Genomic DNA, 16064 nt, shown 5'->3' with positions numbered 1-16064 from the left:
TGTTGTTCTTCTTGGCAATATAGTACAGTATTATGAATAATATTAGTTGATCACAGTAAATGTGAAAAAGCAAAAGGCTATCAAAGGAAATTAATCCATAACTACAGCAAGAAAAATAGATATCTTGATCTATTGATTGGTAATGACTATCATATAATTTATTTGAACAAATACACAAAGTACTACTTGCTTTTCATTATTACAAATTATCAAGCTCATACATTATTAAACATGATAAATTCAAATAAATATACATGTAAACTCATACAGACATACATTAGACAAATGTACAGATCAAACAGAAACCTGTTTTTCATTATTTGTCAGTTGGGAACTCCCATACAATATAGTCAAACAGACAAAATAAAATATAATTAAAGATCCACAAACCACTCAATTAACAAAAGTATAGATCTATCAAAAATTATCCATCTTAAGTAAATTCTTGAGTTGTGCTTAAAAATATTTCACAGAGCACAAGAAATGTAGTTGCTCCTCAGGGTTATAGAATTGTGCTTAGGAAGGTCCACAAAGCACAGATCATATTGTGCATGTTAGGGTCAACGTATTGGGATGTTTCGGCATGTAGAGTGAATGGGAACACCTTCCGGTCTCCTACACTTCCTTTAGCACAAAGCACTTTGGGTGTGATGTCAGAAGGCAAAGACCACTTTTCTCAAAAACAGGGATTGGACCCCCAAAAGAAGACTTGCTTTTGTCCAATCACATGCAGACTTGTTAAATTCATTTTTGGACTACAATAACTTATGGACGAAAGCATTAGGACCTCATTTGGGAGTGTTGATCTTTTCAAAGCCCTCAGCCATTGAGGTGAAGAAGGAGCAGTCCAAGGCTCCCTATGCAGTGCACATTGGGGATGACTCTTGCTGAGGATCAGGACCTGCCACTATGCAACATCCTCCCTGGGCTGGGGGAGTAGAATCTGAAAAGACTCATCTAGTCCTAGATCCCATGGAGAGGGTCTTGCAGCATCTGCAGGACCAGATCAGCCAAAGCTCTCAGTTCTGCTGCATCTAACCAGTCAAAATTCATTTTCTGTTCATCTCACTCGAACCAGAGAGTCTCACAGGTGCTGCTTTTGGCACACCATCGAACTAACGCTGCAAAACACCTGTCATAACAACTTGGCCCTGCATTGTGCCAACCAGAGCATGTCACCTGTAAGGCTAAAACAACTTCCTTGACTCTGCAGACCAAATTCGTACTGCTGCCTCTTCGAATCCTGCATCGGAGCACCCAGGTCACTGTATGTAAGTGATAGAAATTGATTTGTAAAGCTGCAGCATCACATCACACACCTATGCGAACAAGCGGCACGACCCAAACCTGGTCTGACCTGCACTGCAGCACAGCTCATAGCCTAGTTCGACATTATCAAAATGTGTAAGAACAGCAGAAAGGTACTATTGACCCATGGATGCCCCCTTGTCCACCTTTGGGCCCTAGAGACTGGTTAGGTCACTTTTGATCTGTTTCCACTGAAAATAATATTATTTTATTTGTTGTGGTTGCCTATTGCCTCCTCACGCCTGTTTCATTACCCTGAGTGCTGTGTCTTTCTATCTATTGCATATTCTGTGTTCTCTCTTAATGGGGTGGATTTTTAATAGTGTTTTTTATAGTTATGTGTACATCACTGTGTTTGATTAAAGTATTTATAATTTTATGGTACATTGATTGGGCATTCTTTTCTTTAGGGTTCGTACTGGAGCACATTCACATCCCTCTGAGAGTATAGCATTCCCTCAGCCCACATTTCCACAAAATGAGAAGGAGGTATATCTCTTGGCGGTGCATGTTTTACCTTTTTGATTTGTTTCACTGCTGGTCTGTATAAGGGTTGTATTTGAGTAGGCGGTTTAACCATTACTCGCTGTTATACTCCTGCAGAAGTTACTTTGTCACACCTACAAATCTAGTAGTGCAGAAACAATTTCCAGGGTATATCACTGTTTAGAGAAGGCCGCATGTGATTCAAGGTCAGGGTCGACACTGGGATTGGACCCATTGACTCAGGTGTAGTACAATTCAGCCAGGTTTCTAATAAAGCACCTGAAGGAACACCAGGGAGATTGACATGTATTTTCTGTAAGCATCTTTGGAAACATTTCCATCTTGAGTGGGCATACATTGTAAGCATAGAATCATTGCTGAAAGCTATATTTCTTTGAGGCCAGCTATTGTCGGAAATATTGGCCTAGGCTTATCTTCTCAGAGAATCAATTATTATATTGACCTGTCCTGATCTCTTTCAGATCCAGGCTGTTATAGTTGATCTTGAGCACAACTGCTGCATAGTCCCTCATCGTCTATCATTTGTGGGTGTGGTTGTTGTATGCATTTTTCCTACCCAAGTACACTTGTCCCTGTCACAACATGGTCACTGCTACCCATGGTCTCATTAGAGTGACCGGGATCTGGCCAGAAGGGAGGAGCATTACCAACATTTGAATAAGAATTAGCCTTTGTTTTATTGTTTCTTTGCTTGGGAGGCTTCTTAATATTTCTAAATTGCCAGTGATCATTATTGCATTGGAGAACCACTCAAAAGAGGTAGCGGCAAGAAGAAGCTGATATTTTATCTAAGGGACTCATGACTATGCCAAACCCAGCCTCCAACAACAAATAGTTGGTGTACATTCATATTTTGCAGTGCACGTAGGCTCCATATTGGCATCATCCAATGTATCCTGATCATAGATTTGCATAATGACATGACCCTACCACAAAGGTGACTTGAATGACACCTAACATAAAATGGCATAGTAAAATGCCAACCTTTGCTTATTTCAGGTTTGTCTTCTGATTGTGCTGAGTAAATTCCAACTTTCCCAAAGACTGACATTAAGTAAGGTTATGCGGGCCCTGAAACTCTTGACCTGCTCATCAGAGAAGCAATGTTCTCCTGGAGCTACAGGTGAGCAGGACACCAGTGGCATGGAGCAGCTGTTGTTCAGTTTCAGAAGGAGGACTCAATCAAATATTTAGTTTTACATGAATTGTTTGAGATAATGTAATAACAATAGAGTGCAGAGTGCAAGGTGAAATCAACACTTTTCTGTCCATGTGGTACACAATTTCTTGCAACACTGAGCCCATTGCTTCTATGGCCTACCATGACATTGGGACACTGTAAACACCACTTATTGATTTGCTATGGATTTAATAGTCATCGGGAATCCCTCACTGTTCGTATGCCCCTACCACTGAATTTGGTATGTCAGGACTTGTACTGCCTGCAGATAAGTGAACAGAAGTGAGGCAAAGCACAGTGGCCTCGATTCCCTTACCACATGAAGACTAGAATTTCAACACTTCTTTCTTCTGTCACTTACACAATTGTTGCCAGGGACACTTGTCCAGGTATATATTTGTTTCCAGTTTCCTCATTTCAGGCAGTGAAATGTCACTAAGATAACTCACAAACCCTAGAAGGGTCATAGACTTCAATTAAAATCTAACCTGTTCAGATAGGGCTGCACCTAGCACCAACCAGGACCCTATTTGTCTTGGTATGTTTTTATCAGGGGAAGGCCGGTCTTGGCAATACCCCCAGGACTGCCCCAGAGTCAACAATGCCAACTTGGAGACATTGGATTTTTTATAAGCAAACTGCCATCTGCACCTTCCATATTGTCCAGGTTATGGGTTAAGCCACACATCTTGTTCAGAAAAGGGGAGGATTCATTCCAAACTACTCTATTATCACAGTGACCTGAGTTTTATTTTCTATTGCATTTACTGTTGTTTGAATTGGAAAGCCCAGCTTTCTAAAATAATGCACTCTATGCTACGCAAATTGGTTTCACCACTTCCCATTCACTCCTCACCTTCCTACCTTACCCAAACCAGAGATGGTACCAAATTCTTAAGAGCATAGGCATCACATTAGACAACAATGACCCTACCCACATCAGGGGAAACATCCTGTACTGGATGGCATCTAGGAACATCAAAATTGATGGCATAGAAACTAAACCATGCATCTGGTTGGACCACTTCTTTTTTGAGTTTTATCTCAACCCACCAGAGAGACCACGTCCCCCACAAGTATAATGAACTGGAAAAAGTCTTTACAAGGAACCTCAATAAAGTGACATCAGAAGACTTAATCAACTGCCTCACTGCACTTATGCCCTCTACCACTGACCTGGATCCTCCATATGTTTTATTGGACTCAGATAAACTCCACCTCCTCAGAACTTTAGACCAGGTAGTTCTGATGAAATTGAAAATGGCAAGGGATGGGACTAACCACAATAAATGGTTCACTTCCACACTAGAAATCATGAAAAAGAAAAAGGGGCAGGCCGGGCTCTCATGTACTAAATCCAAAACTCACCAAAATAAGGCTACTGGGAAGATTTTGCAGAAAGCATATAGAACAGCAATAATTGAAGCTAAATAATAATTCTTCAACAATCAGATTGAAAATAGCATGCAGACACTGAGATATTTGAAAAACTACAGAGACCTAAGACCCCAATATCCCCCGGCCCACTAAGTGAGATTGGACTAGAGTGCAGCACGCCTTTGCTGAGAAGATTAGATCTGCACATAAACAAATTACACACAACATGTCCCCAAAACACTATCCAATCAGATGGGAACTAAAGATGCTGGTAGCCAGATAAAGTTCAAATTGAAATGAATCTCAGTAACAAAAGTTACCAAAGTATTGGAAAACATGCACCCTACCACATGCAATGGAGACACTATTCCATCCAAACTCTTCATAGACATCTCAAAGATCATTGCCCCTTTCTTTTCACACTTTGTTTAACTCCATCTTTGAACACATCACCATACCAGACACCATTAAAGAGGTGGTTGTAACCCCTGCCTAAAAAAGCCCAATTTGAACACTAGAGACACTACCATCCTGAGGCCTATCACTAATGCCCCTTTCCTCTTGGAAATCATGGACCAAATGGCAAGCATACAATTTCAAAAACACTTAGAATGCAACTCAATTCTACACACAATGCAATCCAGTTTCAGGCCAGATCACGGCACAGAATCCGCACTGTTAGATCTCCAATCACAAATGTTTAATGTTATGGATAAAAGCAATCTGGCCTGCTAGTATTACTAGACCTGTCTTCAGCAGTTGACCTTCTCAAGCACGAACAACTCTTACAAACTCTAGCTACTTCAGGTTATTGCTCTGAGAATGCAATAAGATGGGTCTTATCTTTCCTTAACAAGAGGAAATCTTCGGTGCAATGGGATAATGCAATCTATGACCCACAGAAACTTACCTGCAGAGTCTGGCAGGGGCATGCCTCTCTCTGGCTCTCTTTAATATGCTGAATGTTCTCAGGGTACAATTCGCCATCTACGCAGATGGCACCGAGCTAACGATGAAACTGAGTGGTTACTATGTCATAGATCTTGACAGGATCACTCTCATTTACAAATCCATTAGTCGCTCAATGTCGTCTAACTGGATGTGTGTGAATGGGTCAAAAACCAAGCCCATGATTTTTGGATCCTCGCAGGCAAGAGCCAAACTTGACCCTAGATACTCACACTTCATCATTGATAACCACAGGGTAGCTGTTTCTGGAAAGGTAAACACGTTGGGTGTATACTTTGAAGCATCATTGAGTAGAGAGCTCCATGCTGAAATAACAGTGTGAAGCTCACAGCACCACCTAAGACTGCAGAGACAAATCAACCCCATTGTCTCTAGCAAAAACCATTAGTAATGGCAATAATTATGCCTATAATCTATTATTGCAATGTGGTACTAGGCAGAGATAGTAAAGGCAACATACACAAACTCAAAATTCTCCAAAATGAAGCAGTAAGGAATGTCAAAAACATTCCCATGGGAGAACATTTGTCTAACCACAGGAAAGGACTACACTGGCTCCTTCTTGCGGCCAGAGTTCAATTTAAAATAAACACCTTAACCCGCAAGTGTCTGTATGGTACAGCACCATTTTACTTGAGACATTGCTTGGTATAATACGAACCTAAAAGAGTGTTGCGCTCCAGTAACTCTCTCTGCCTGGCATGCCTGCAAACTAAACAGGTGAGAGGGAATGGTCATTCTTTCTCTGCCCAAGCAGCAAAGGCATGGAACACACTTTCTCCGGACCTACTACACAAAGGAAATCTTCCTATCTATAACAGAAGTCGGAAAACTCACTTATTCGAGTAACCCCTTAAACTTCAGTCCGCTCTCTCATCTGTCTGATCTTTTAGCTCCTGCTCTCTCCATCCCTTTGCATTGTCCCCTTATTATGTTTTCTCCTGTGTATGGGCGTCCTGATGCCTGCGGCTATGGTGCATTACAAATATATACAAAAATAAATTAAACAGCAGCCCTCCAACAGCCTGCTCCAGAACTGTGCTAAATTCCTGCTTCCATGTAGTTGGGCCCACTGTACTGACAAGAATATCTGTAAATGCCCACACAGAGCTGCTGAGTGGGCATTTACAGATTTTGGATGGGCCTTGCCCATCAGGCCCTACCCTGCCTAAGCCTCTGCAGTCTCACCCCTAGGGCCAAGAGTAGGAAAGGCTTGCTACAGCAAGAGCCTTTCAAATCTTTCACTTTTGAGAGCAGAGTGTTTACATTTAAAAATCACGAACAAGCAGCAATAAGAAAGCATACAGTAGCAGAGGACAGAAAACTGCCTGCACATATCAACATACCCCAATGACAAAGGCAAAGATTTAACTGACCTGCTTAGCTATTAGTGGCTCACACCTCAAAATGATTATCATCTCTCCGTGAAGCAAAACATCCTCTGAATTGGGGTGAAAGATAGATCTAATGAGCCAAAGGAAAGCAACATGGAAATTCAGTTTCCTACTCTCAGAGGAAGGAGGATCAACAGCCCAATGGGCTAATGCGCCTACTGCAGCCTCCTATGTGTAGCCTGCAGGCGACACATTCAGTTGCTGGTGAGATGCTGATACAGGTTTGCTTGCTATGCAGGGGCCGGTGGTCACCTCACAGCACCTGGAGAAGGCATTCTGTTTGAGTCCCAATGCAAATATCTTCTCAACCATGACCCGTAGATGACACCTTTTACCCTCTTTTTTTCCAGTCAGTTGGGGGCCAGAGAGACAAGCTTTTGTATGGGGGTTACCAAGACCAGAGTGCAGTAAACAAAGACACAACTGTTAGTAGGAATGCAGGTATTGAAGGCACATTAGCTTTTGGCTGATCGCGCAAGGCAATGCAAACCCATTTTCAATAAAAAAAACATGCCACACATTGGATTAGAACTCAGGTCGCCAGCATTCCAAGACCAAGCACTTCCCACTTGAGCCATTGGTGGCTGCACTTCTGAGGGTAACTTTTGGGCGTATATAGCTTTCTTCTACATGCCCCTCTGAGCATACCCATTTGCATTTTGAAGCATGTTCCCTGCAGAAATTGAGGATAGAACATCTGGCCCCCCGCTCCACCAAATACCAGCTAACTGCAGTGGCCTAGAGGTTAAGTGCTTGCGTTACAGCGCTGGGGGGCCCCAGGGCTGACTTATTCTCTGTCTCGCCAGGGCCCACTTTATCGTACATCCCCATGACCCTCTAGACCTACCCCCCACTCACCCCACCCCTCCTCCTCTCCACAGGGACCCATTCATCCAGCCCTACCTCCCCCTTTAGCCTGGCCGGCCTCCTACTTTGTTTACCCTGCACTTCCTCGCCTCCACAGTCCGCCTCTCTGCTTTCCTCCACCCTCCCTTTACCAGGGAACTCATTACATAGCCACTGAACCTTTTAGAAGGAGTGTGGGTACCCACAACTGTACAAGGAGATTACCCAACTATTCAGTTTATGTGCTGAAAGCAGTACTCGAACCCAGGCCCCCCAGTCCCCTAAGTGCTGTAACACAAATATTTAACCTCTAGGCCACTTCAGTTAGCTGGTATTTGGTGGAGCTGGGGGCCAGGTGTTCTATCCTCGTTGGCTTCAGTGAACATGTTTCACAATGCAAATGGGTATGCTCACAGGAGCATGCAGGAGAAAGATATATACGGCCAAAAGCAACTCTCAGAAACATATCACCAGTGCCTCAAGTGGTAAGTGCCGGGTCTTGCAATGCTGGAATCCTGAGTTCTAATCCAATGTCTGGTATCTCCTGGTGATGTTTTTAAAAAAATGTTTTATTGAAAATGGGGATGCATTACCCTGCGCGATCAGTCAACAGCTGATGCCCCTTCAATATCCTCGTTCCCACTAACAGTTGTGCCTTTGTTTTCTGCACTCTGGCCTTGGTAACACCCATACAAAAGCTTGTCTCTCTGTGTAACGCTTACCTTAGACTCTGCGGGGACACCACTCTCAATGCTGATCACTCTCTTCTCTGGGTGCGTTGTACTCAACTATTTCTTTTATCGCTACTCTCCTTCCTGAACCTTGTATCTAACCGAGGTAAGCGTCTCTGAAGAAAATCAGACGCGAAGCGCGGAACGAAAAAGGGGAGGGGCTTAAATACCCAGTGAGTGACTGCGCATTCTATTCCGAGGAATTCAGGGGGCAGCCATGTTGAAATCTAATGAAGTATTCTACAAGTAACCACCAAGTCCTCTTTACCTTTAACCCATGAATTTACCCTGCTGAACTAGGAACCTAGGAAAATCTCTGAAGGAGAACCCAGTGATCATGACACTCTGGCCCCAACTGACTGAGGGAAAAAAACGAGGGGAAAAGATGCAATCTACGGGTCATGGTTAATACCATAATTGCACTGGAACTCAAACAGAACACCTTCTCGAGGCGCTGTGAGGAGACCACCGGCCACTGCATAGCAAGCAATCCTGTATCAGCATCTCACCAGCAACTGAATATGTTGCGTGCAGGCTACACATAGGAGGCTGCAGTAGGTGCATTAACCTATTGGGCTGTTGACCCTCCTTCCTCTGAGAGCAGGACATTGAATTTCCATGTTGCCTTCCTTTGGCACATTAGATCTATTTTTCACCCCAATTCAGAGGATGTTGTGCCTCACGGAGAGATGATAATCATTGTGAGGTGTGAGCCACTAATAGCTAAGCAGGTCAGTTAAATTTTGACTTTGTCATTGGGGTGTATTGATATGCCCAGGGCAGTCTTCTGCCCTCTGCTACTGTATGCTTTCTTATTGCTGCTTGTTCATGATTCTTAAATGTAAACACTGTGCTCTCAAAAGTGAAATATTTGAAAGACTCTTGCTGTAACAAGCCTTTCCCACTCTTTGCCCTGGGGTGAGAGGGCTGCTTTCTGCCTTTAACTTCCTCAATTGTGGAGTGGCTGGCTCCACCACTGACAATCAGGGCCTAATCCTGGAGGGAAATGGGCAGAGGTCTGTGCCCTGCATGCTCCACGTGTCGATAATGCTCCCAAATGTGACCACAGCCCATATGGGGACAGCCCTATGTCCTATGGAGCCCCTCTGGTGCAGCCACCAACACAACTTAGGGTTAGGATCTGTGCTCTTGCACGTAGGCCTGGCCACTGAGGCCCCAGAAAGTGTCACAGCCTGCTTTGTAAACCTTAGTGACGGTGGCCTAGGTGAAGATGAGCTTGATGGAATACTGATGACTTTTTCCTCCCAGAAGCCACCTGGGAGCATAGTAAAATGAAGGGGTGTTCCTGCTCCATTGCCCTCGGTTTACCCTCTGCCTAAGTGACATTAGTTCTGGGCTCTCCAGGCAAATGTATCCATCCGGGAGAGAGCTAGGAATAGGACATCTCTTTCTGCAGGTACAGTGGGGAAGACTCAGAGAGCTGCATGCCTGAGACATCTTTCCTTGTCACTCACTCATTGTTGTGTTCCCTAACTTCTAACTCTATGCCAGGCCAGGCCCTGTTTCTTTTACTGCCAACCCCCTGACCCCTCATCTTCCACCTACTTCCCGCTCTATTATGCCTTCTCCTTTTTTATTCTCTTTGATGGCCCTTTGAAATGGAATGCAGGCCTAGCTAAGCCTCATGAAGGATATCTACCAACACAAGATGCATTCCTCACTCATGGGAGGTGATTTGAGACGAGTAAAGAAGGTCTGAAGGAGTGATTAGGTTGTTGAGTTGGAAAGCACCAGAGGCGTAGCCAGGATTGTCTAGCAAATGGGGCCTGAAGCTAATGTAGTTGGGCCCACTGAACTGACAAAAATATCTGTAAATGCCCACACAGAGCTGCTGAGTGGGCATTTACAAATTTTGGGTGGGCCATGCCACTCAGGCCCTACCCTGCCTATGCCTCTGGTTGTCCATAACCTCATTCTCCAATTATTAGAGAAGTGAACGTTCTCTAGCAGGAACACATAATTCTTAGATGTCCTCCCACTACCTATCAACATGGTCTAAACTACGCAAGAATATGGTGTCACGGCTCATGTATAGGTGAAGCCTCTCTGCAAAGGAGTCCACTGATGAGTCCCTTCACCAGGCAGGATGGGAATACATCACTTGCACCGATGCAAACTTAAGGTGGATGTTTCTCCTCACTACGAAGAACACTCTGTACCTCACCAGCATTTAAAGGGTCAATTATCCTTCACATCCACTTCTCAGCCAGTTTATCTGTGACTTATCAAGCAGGTATGGCTGTGGCAAGACAGCTCTGAGACTGCAGTTAACAGCCCGCAGGCAGGCAAGTATTTTCCTCAGCCTGAGGACAAGGGAGTATGAGTTAATTCTACTGGCAATGGTGGGGGCATTGGAAATTCACAATGTGCAGTGACATCTAGTCTAGGGAAGTTAAAGGAGAGAAGCAACGGGCCAGCATATCTATAGAGTCAGGAATCTATTCACATTCCATAAGCCATATATGATATGTAAACAATATTTAAACAGCATCTGGCCTTAACATCATCAATGTGGCTACTCGGTAAGGAAGTGGGCTGGCAGTGGTTCAAATCACAACATATTATCCAGCTTTATGACAAAAAGTCACACAACACTGAAAAGGTATCCGAAGTCATGCCAAGATTCCCCCCAAGACACAAAGTGTGATAGGAAGTTCTCATTGGTCAAGAGGTGTGTGAGGCTCATTATTTGCTTATTAGGGCATACCTGTAGGGGTGTCTAGACTACTAAAATAAATACAAACTATATTAATTCCCACAAGGGGAGCATGACTCTGCTGTCATCTGTCTTTGGCTACTTTTCTATGATGGGAATTAGTATTGTAGTGATTACACAGTGTGGTTGGAGCATTTATCACAACATTCTATCACTTTATGTGATTATACATTTAAATTTCGAAATTATAAGGGTGCCGCGCAGTGCTCACTTTCAAAGTTCACCAAGCATTCATTCCACACTAGGAGTAAACTTTGGTCAGCTAAGAAGACATAAAGAGCAAAACAATTTCAAGACTGGTCAGGCCTACACAACTAAAGACATTCTATCTAAAATATAGTATGCAGGCAGTGGAATGCAGAATTCTAAAGGCATTCTGTGGTATAGCAGGTGATATATGTGCCCATTGAAACCTCAACTAGCATGGAATAATTTTAATATAACTAGCATGGCATTGTTTATTTATATATTGCCTATACTCAAGCAAGAGTTTCAAAGCGCTCAAGGAGGGTTGGAACAAGGGGGAAAAATGGTCGCTCATAGCCCTTGAATTTCTGAGATGATAATACTCTGCCAGGCAGTAATAAGTGTGTAGAAATACATTTAACAGTTTGGATACAGCAAATAGGCCTAACAGCGATTCTGCGGTTTCACTAGTGCAATTAAGGGGGGTGAGACAAGGGAGAACAGTCAACAATCTTCAGGCACGGTGCGTGCGGATCGTACAAGTGCACAGAAGGTCACAGGGAGGGGGAGATAAGTGCACCAGGTTTCTTGAGACTGCGGTGAGTGCAGAGAGAGCTATTCTTAGGGTCATTTCTCAAGTGCAGTGTGGGGTTTTGGGCCCTGAGGCAAGTGCAAAAAGAGGACTGGCTGGGGTTCTGGGACCTGTGAGACTCTGAGGTGCACTAGGCGGCCAGTCTGCAAGCAGTAAGGACAAGGAGGGAGAGCAGGAAGAACAGAGAAAAGAACAGAAAACTAAGTTAACAGGCTAGAGGGAGAGAGAAGAAAGAGGAGAAGAGGAAGGTCTTGAGGAGTTTCTGCAATTTAAGGAGATCTTGCTCAAGATGGAGGGCAGCAGGGAGGCTATTCCAGAGGGAAGCATCTACTGAGGATAAGGATCTCCCTCCAAATCTCTGCTTGGCAAACCGGCTCACTCGCAGAAGGTTGGAGGTAGATGGGCGGAGGGCTCATGAGGGACAATATTTAAACAGGCAGCATTACAGGTAGGTAGGTCCCAGGCCCCAGTAAGCCTTGTGAACAATGCAGATGGTCTTGATTTTGATCCTTGCAGTCAGAGGGAGCCAGTGAAGGGATTTCAGCAATGTAGAGATGCAGTCTCTGGGCTTGAGGCCAAGGATGAGTTGCAGATGTTGCAGGGCAGAAGAAGGGAGGTTGAGGAAGAGGTTGTTTCCTTTCTATTATCTAAGCACTTACTCCTATCACTGTCCCCTGACCATGACATGAGCTTGTCTGTCCCCCCTTTGCCCTCCTTGTCCTCCCCCCCAGTACTACCTTGATCAGATACTGACCCTTAAGATAGTCACTTGTTTTGTTCCTCTCCTCTTCCCTTCTCATCCCTCCCCCATTCATCCCCTCCTCCCCCTCACCCCTCTCCTTGTGTCACTCTTGCACTGCAACAATTGCCATCAGGAATAGTAATGCTACTGCTAGTTCTGTCTCTTCTTTTCCCTCCCTCAACTCTCCCTTACTGTTTCATGCACTTGTACTATCTGTTATGATACAATAGTAATTCTCACATTCGGATTTGTTTCAAGGACCTTTAAGAATGTAACTGTATTCTCCCATGTTTCCTCCCTCCTTGAAGCGCTTTGAAACACATTGTGTATTGGCGCTATACAAATAAACAATCAATACATCAATAGTTCAGCCTAGAGAGAACATGGGCTCTGGAGACAGTGAGCCGCTGGGGGAAAGTGACTTTTAGAGATGTTGGAAATGTGAGAGGAGAAGGCGAGAGTGGAGTCAAAGATGACCCCAAGTTTTCTGCCTCACAGGTGGGAGCGGGCGCAGGGACAAGGGAGGCCGGCCAGAGTGAAAGTGGGAAAGCAGGAGCAGAGGTGCCAATGCGAGCAATCTCAGTCTTACTGGCATTGAGGCAGAGGTCATTTGCAGCACACCATGACTGAATTTACGGACAGTCAGATATGAGCGAGGAGGAGGAGGAGGTGGCTGAAGGTAGCCTGAAAGATAGTTGTGTGTCATCCGCACAACACTGGAAGTTAGAGGTGAAAGTGGCACTCACACGTGCCAGGGAAGCCATGTAGATGTTGAAGAACCAAGGGGAGAGAGTGATAGTCGAGTTAAAGGCTCTTTGTTCCACCTGGGATGGGCGGTCAGAGAGGAAGGAGGTTAACCACGCCAGAGCCTGACCAGTGATTCCCAGGGTGTCACAGAGACTTGTGATCAAGATTTTGTGGTTAACCGTGTCGAAGGCAGAGGAGCGGTCAAGGAGAATGAGGATAGAGGGAGTGTTAGTGTCACGATTTGACAGCAGGTCAAGTGATGCGTGTCTGCGAACAGCCAGTCATTTTAATAGCCAGCAGATATTGTTTCCCCCATTAAAACATCTTCAACTGTATAAAGACCGGTCACCCAGGATGTACTGCCTTTTGAAGTTGTCTCCAATGGGCATTGTTCTATTTGACCTTTCAGGCATCTTGCGCAGTCTAGCTTGCTGTTGAGAGACTGTCAAAGCGTGGCTCGAATCCCAGTCAAAGACCAGAAGGACTGCAACAATCCAGAATGGGAAAAGCCTGCTTAACTTTAACTGTGTGTAAAAGTGGCATAGGAGTTAGAGCTGTTCTACCATGAACTTGAATTATGAGTTTATCAGACTCTCACCTGCTCACCCAATACAATATCTTAGCAGTGCATTCTTAACCTCTTGATGTAAAAGTCTTGTAACTCTTCTAACAATCTTTCTTAGTGTTAACATCTTCCCAAGCTTTCACACATATATCCATATTCACGCTTTCCCTCAAACACCAATCTGCAAACTGGGAAAACATCATTCATTCCTCAACTTTTGCTTCTGAGCCCTCCACCCTCCAGAAGCTCTCACCTTTTCCCATCACAGGCATCATTTTTCTGGTACGGTGCATATGCATTAAGCTATAGGGCCCAGTTACGCAAGACGCACTGCACACGACCCTTGGTCATAGCAAGGACGTGCTGTTTGTGGGAGGGTTAATGGTGGAGGGCAAGTGTGCACAATCTTCACCTGATAAATATTCAGGATCCAGGTGCGCACCCAATCCTTGCCTACTCTTTGTGGCACTGCTCAGAATGCATCATGGACATTGGCCTACTCCAGATAGTAGGCCTTTATTCCTAAAACATCAGCGTCAACACAGTCAGGTGAGGCTCCATGAGACTTTCCAGATGATCCCTCTCATTGCACAGCGGATTGTGTTCACCCTTATGGATGGATGGGAAATACATTGCGCTCATTCACCCTACTACATTTAGCCACTCAGTGAGGTGGCCTCTAACAAGAGGCTTAGGATAGATACTAGGATTGAGAAGACAATTGAATAGTCACTGAACTCTAATTACTATTTGCATGCAATTTAATGTCGTTTTATTGTCATGTTTGTTCGGACAACAGTGTTCCAAAGGGCCTCCAAACAGCACTGTGCTTTGAAGCGATAACAGTGGCAGAAGGCGCTATAGAAATAGCATAACATAACTTGGGTGGAGTGTTCTTTCAGGTTCTACAACCTTGATTTGGCACAGGTAAAAGGGTTAATTCTTCCATAATTCTGAAATGCTTTAACATTTGGGTAAACCGAGCCCCTGAGTCAGTCCACACACCCCCGCATAAATAGACTGCAGCAAACTGCTCACTTGCATACTTCACACAAGTGAAAGCAAGTACCTGGGTTTGTGCTTTGATACCTTTGCAGCAGCCATGACTGTCTAACTAATGGGTCTACGGCATACTTCATTATAGACCAGACGTGGAAAACGTGTACTTTTGGCAGAAGGTTTACCAGAGGAAAACATTGATTTTTGAGGAAATGGTGCAAGAAACCTCAACAGAACCAAGAAAATGATGTAACAGTCTATCCCAGCATTTACATGCTGTGCCCCTCTGCTCTCAGGATCTTCCACACGAGCTGTCGAGTACTCCCGGATCCGAGTTTGGAGACATGTGGAGGCCCCTCATTCTTCCAATGTTCCTGCTTCTTCAGATCATGAAAGGTGGTAGTCGTATTTTTTTTCTTAGTTTGACTTTATAGGTTCAGCTTGTTCATGTTACGTGCAAACCTGTTGTGAATGTGAAGGTGAGCAATTATTGTCATTGTTTTTCTAATGAGCCCTCCTTAATCACTGTGAACTGTTTCCAACAAACCATAAGTCGCCTGGAGAAAGAGTGATTGGTCATTCCTTGAGACAGTGTTGAGTAGGAGTGGCACATCCTGAAGTGATGGCACCTTTACTCCCGGCAATGTAGTTGAGTGGTACGATAATGTTCACTGGTGGCACTACAATACGTTTCAAGATAGCAGTATCCTTTATCTGCTGCGGCGCCTCATGTTGTATGCAATAACATTATTTATTTATTAATATAATAAAGGTATATCAATCCCATTTAAAAGTTTCTTTCTTTTTCTCCCAGAATGTTCCGACGGACATACACTGCAGTTGGACCAAATTACTCGCCTGCCGTTGTCAATGGCTTAAAGGTACATTTTACAAAATAGAAAATGAAACCCTCCATAACAGGCTTGTGTTTGTCATTGTGAAGCAGTCTGGTGTGTTTCCACTACCCTCCATCTTGGGAAGAGCTGCCCTGTATGGAGTGAGTTTCTTTGTAATGCTTCCCCTAAATCAGCGGGGGATTAAGTGCTGCACCCAAGGGGCGCTACTGCGTTATCATGTTTACTACAATCCCTCACCCCCTTTGATGTGCTGAGGAAGGTTTACATAATCACATTTTGGTGAATAATTGCCAGTCTTCAGGGTGCTGGTAAAACACAGGTAATTGT

General features: G+C 44.3%; 1 protein-coding gene across 2 annotated transcripts in view; it reads left to right on the top strand.

Annotated features, from left to right (window-relative positions):
* Nucleotides 1-16064, top strand: part of PDE1B (phosphodiesterase 1B) — a 1810462-nt gene that overhangs the window by 1111678 nt on the left and 682720 nt on the right. For both annotated transcript variants that reach the window (XM_069653207.1, XM_069653208.1), the window contains one exon: nucleotides 15695-15761. In XM_069653207.1, the coding sequence (XP_069509308.1) occupies nucleotides 15695-15761 (67 nt within the window). The remainder of the gene's footprint in view (nucleotides 1-15694; nucleotides 15762-16064) is intronic.

The sequence above is a fragment of the Ambystoma mexicanum genome, chromosome 3q (assembly GCF_040938575.1).
Source record: "Ambystoma mexicanum isolate Mex_15411 chromosome 3q, UKY_AmexF1_1, whole genome shotgun sequence".
Taxonomy (NCBI): domain Eukaryota; kingdom Metazoa; phylum Chordata; class Amphibia; order Caudata; family Ambystomatidae; genus Ambystoma; species Ambystoma mexicanum.
Note: the sequence above shows the minus strand (reverse complement) of the source record. Positions and strands in the feature narration are given on the sequence as shown.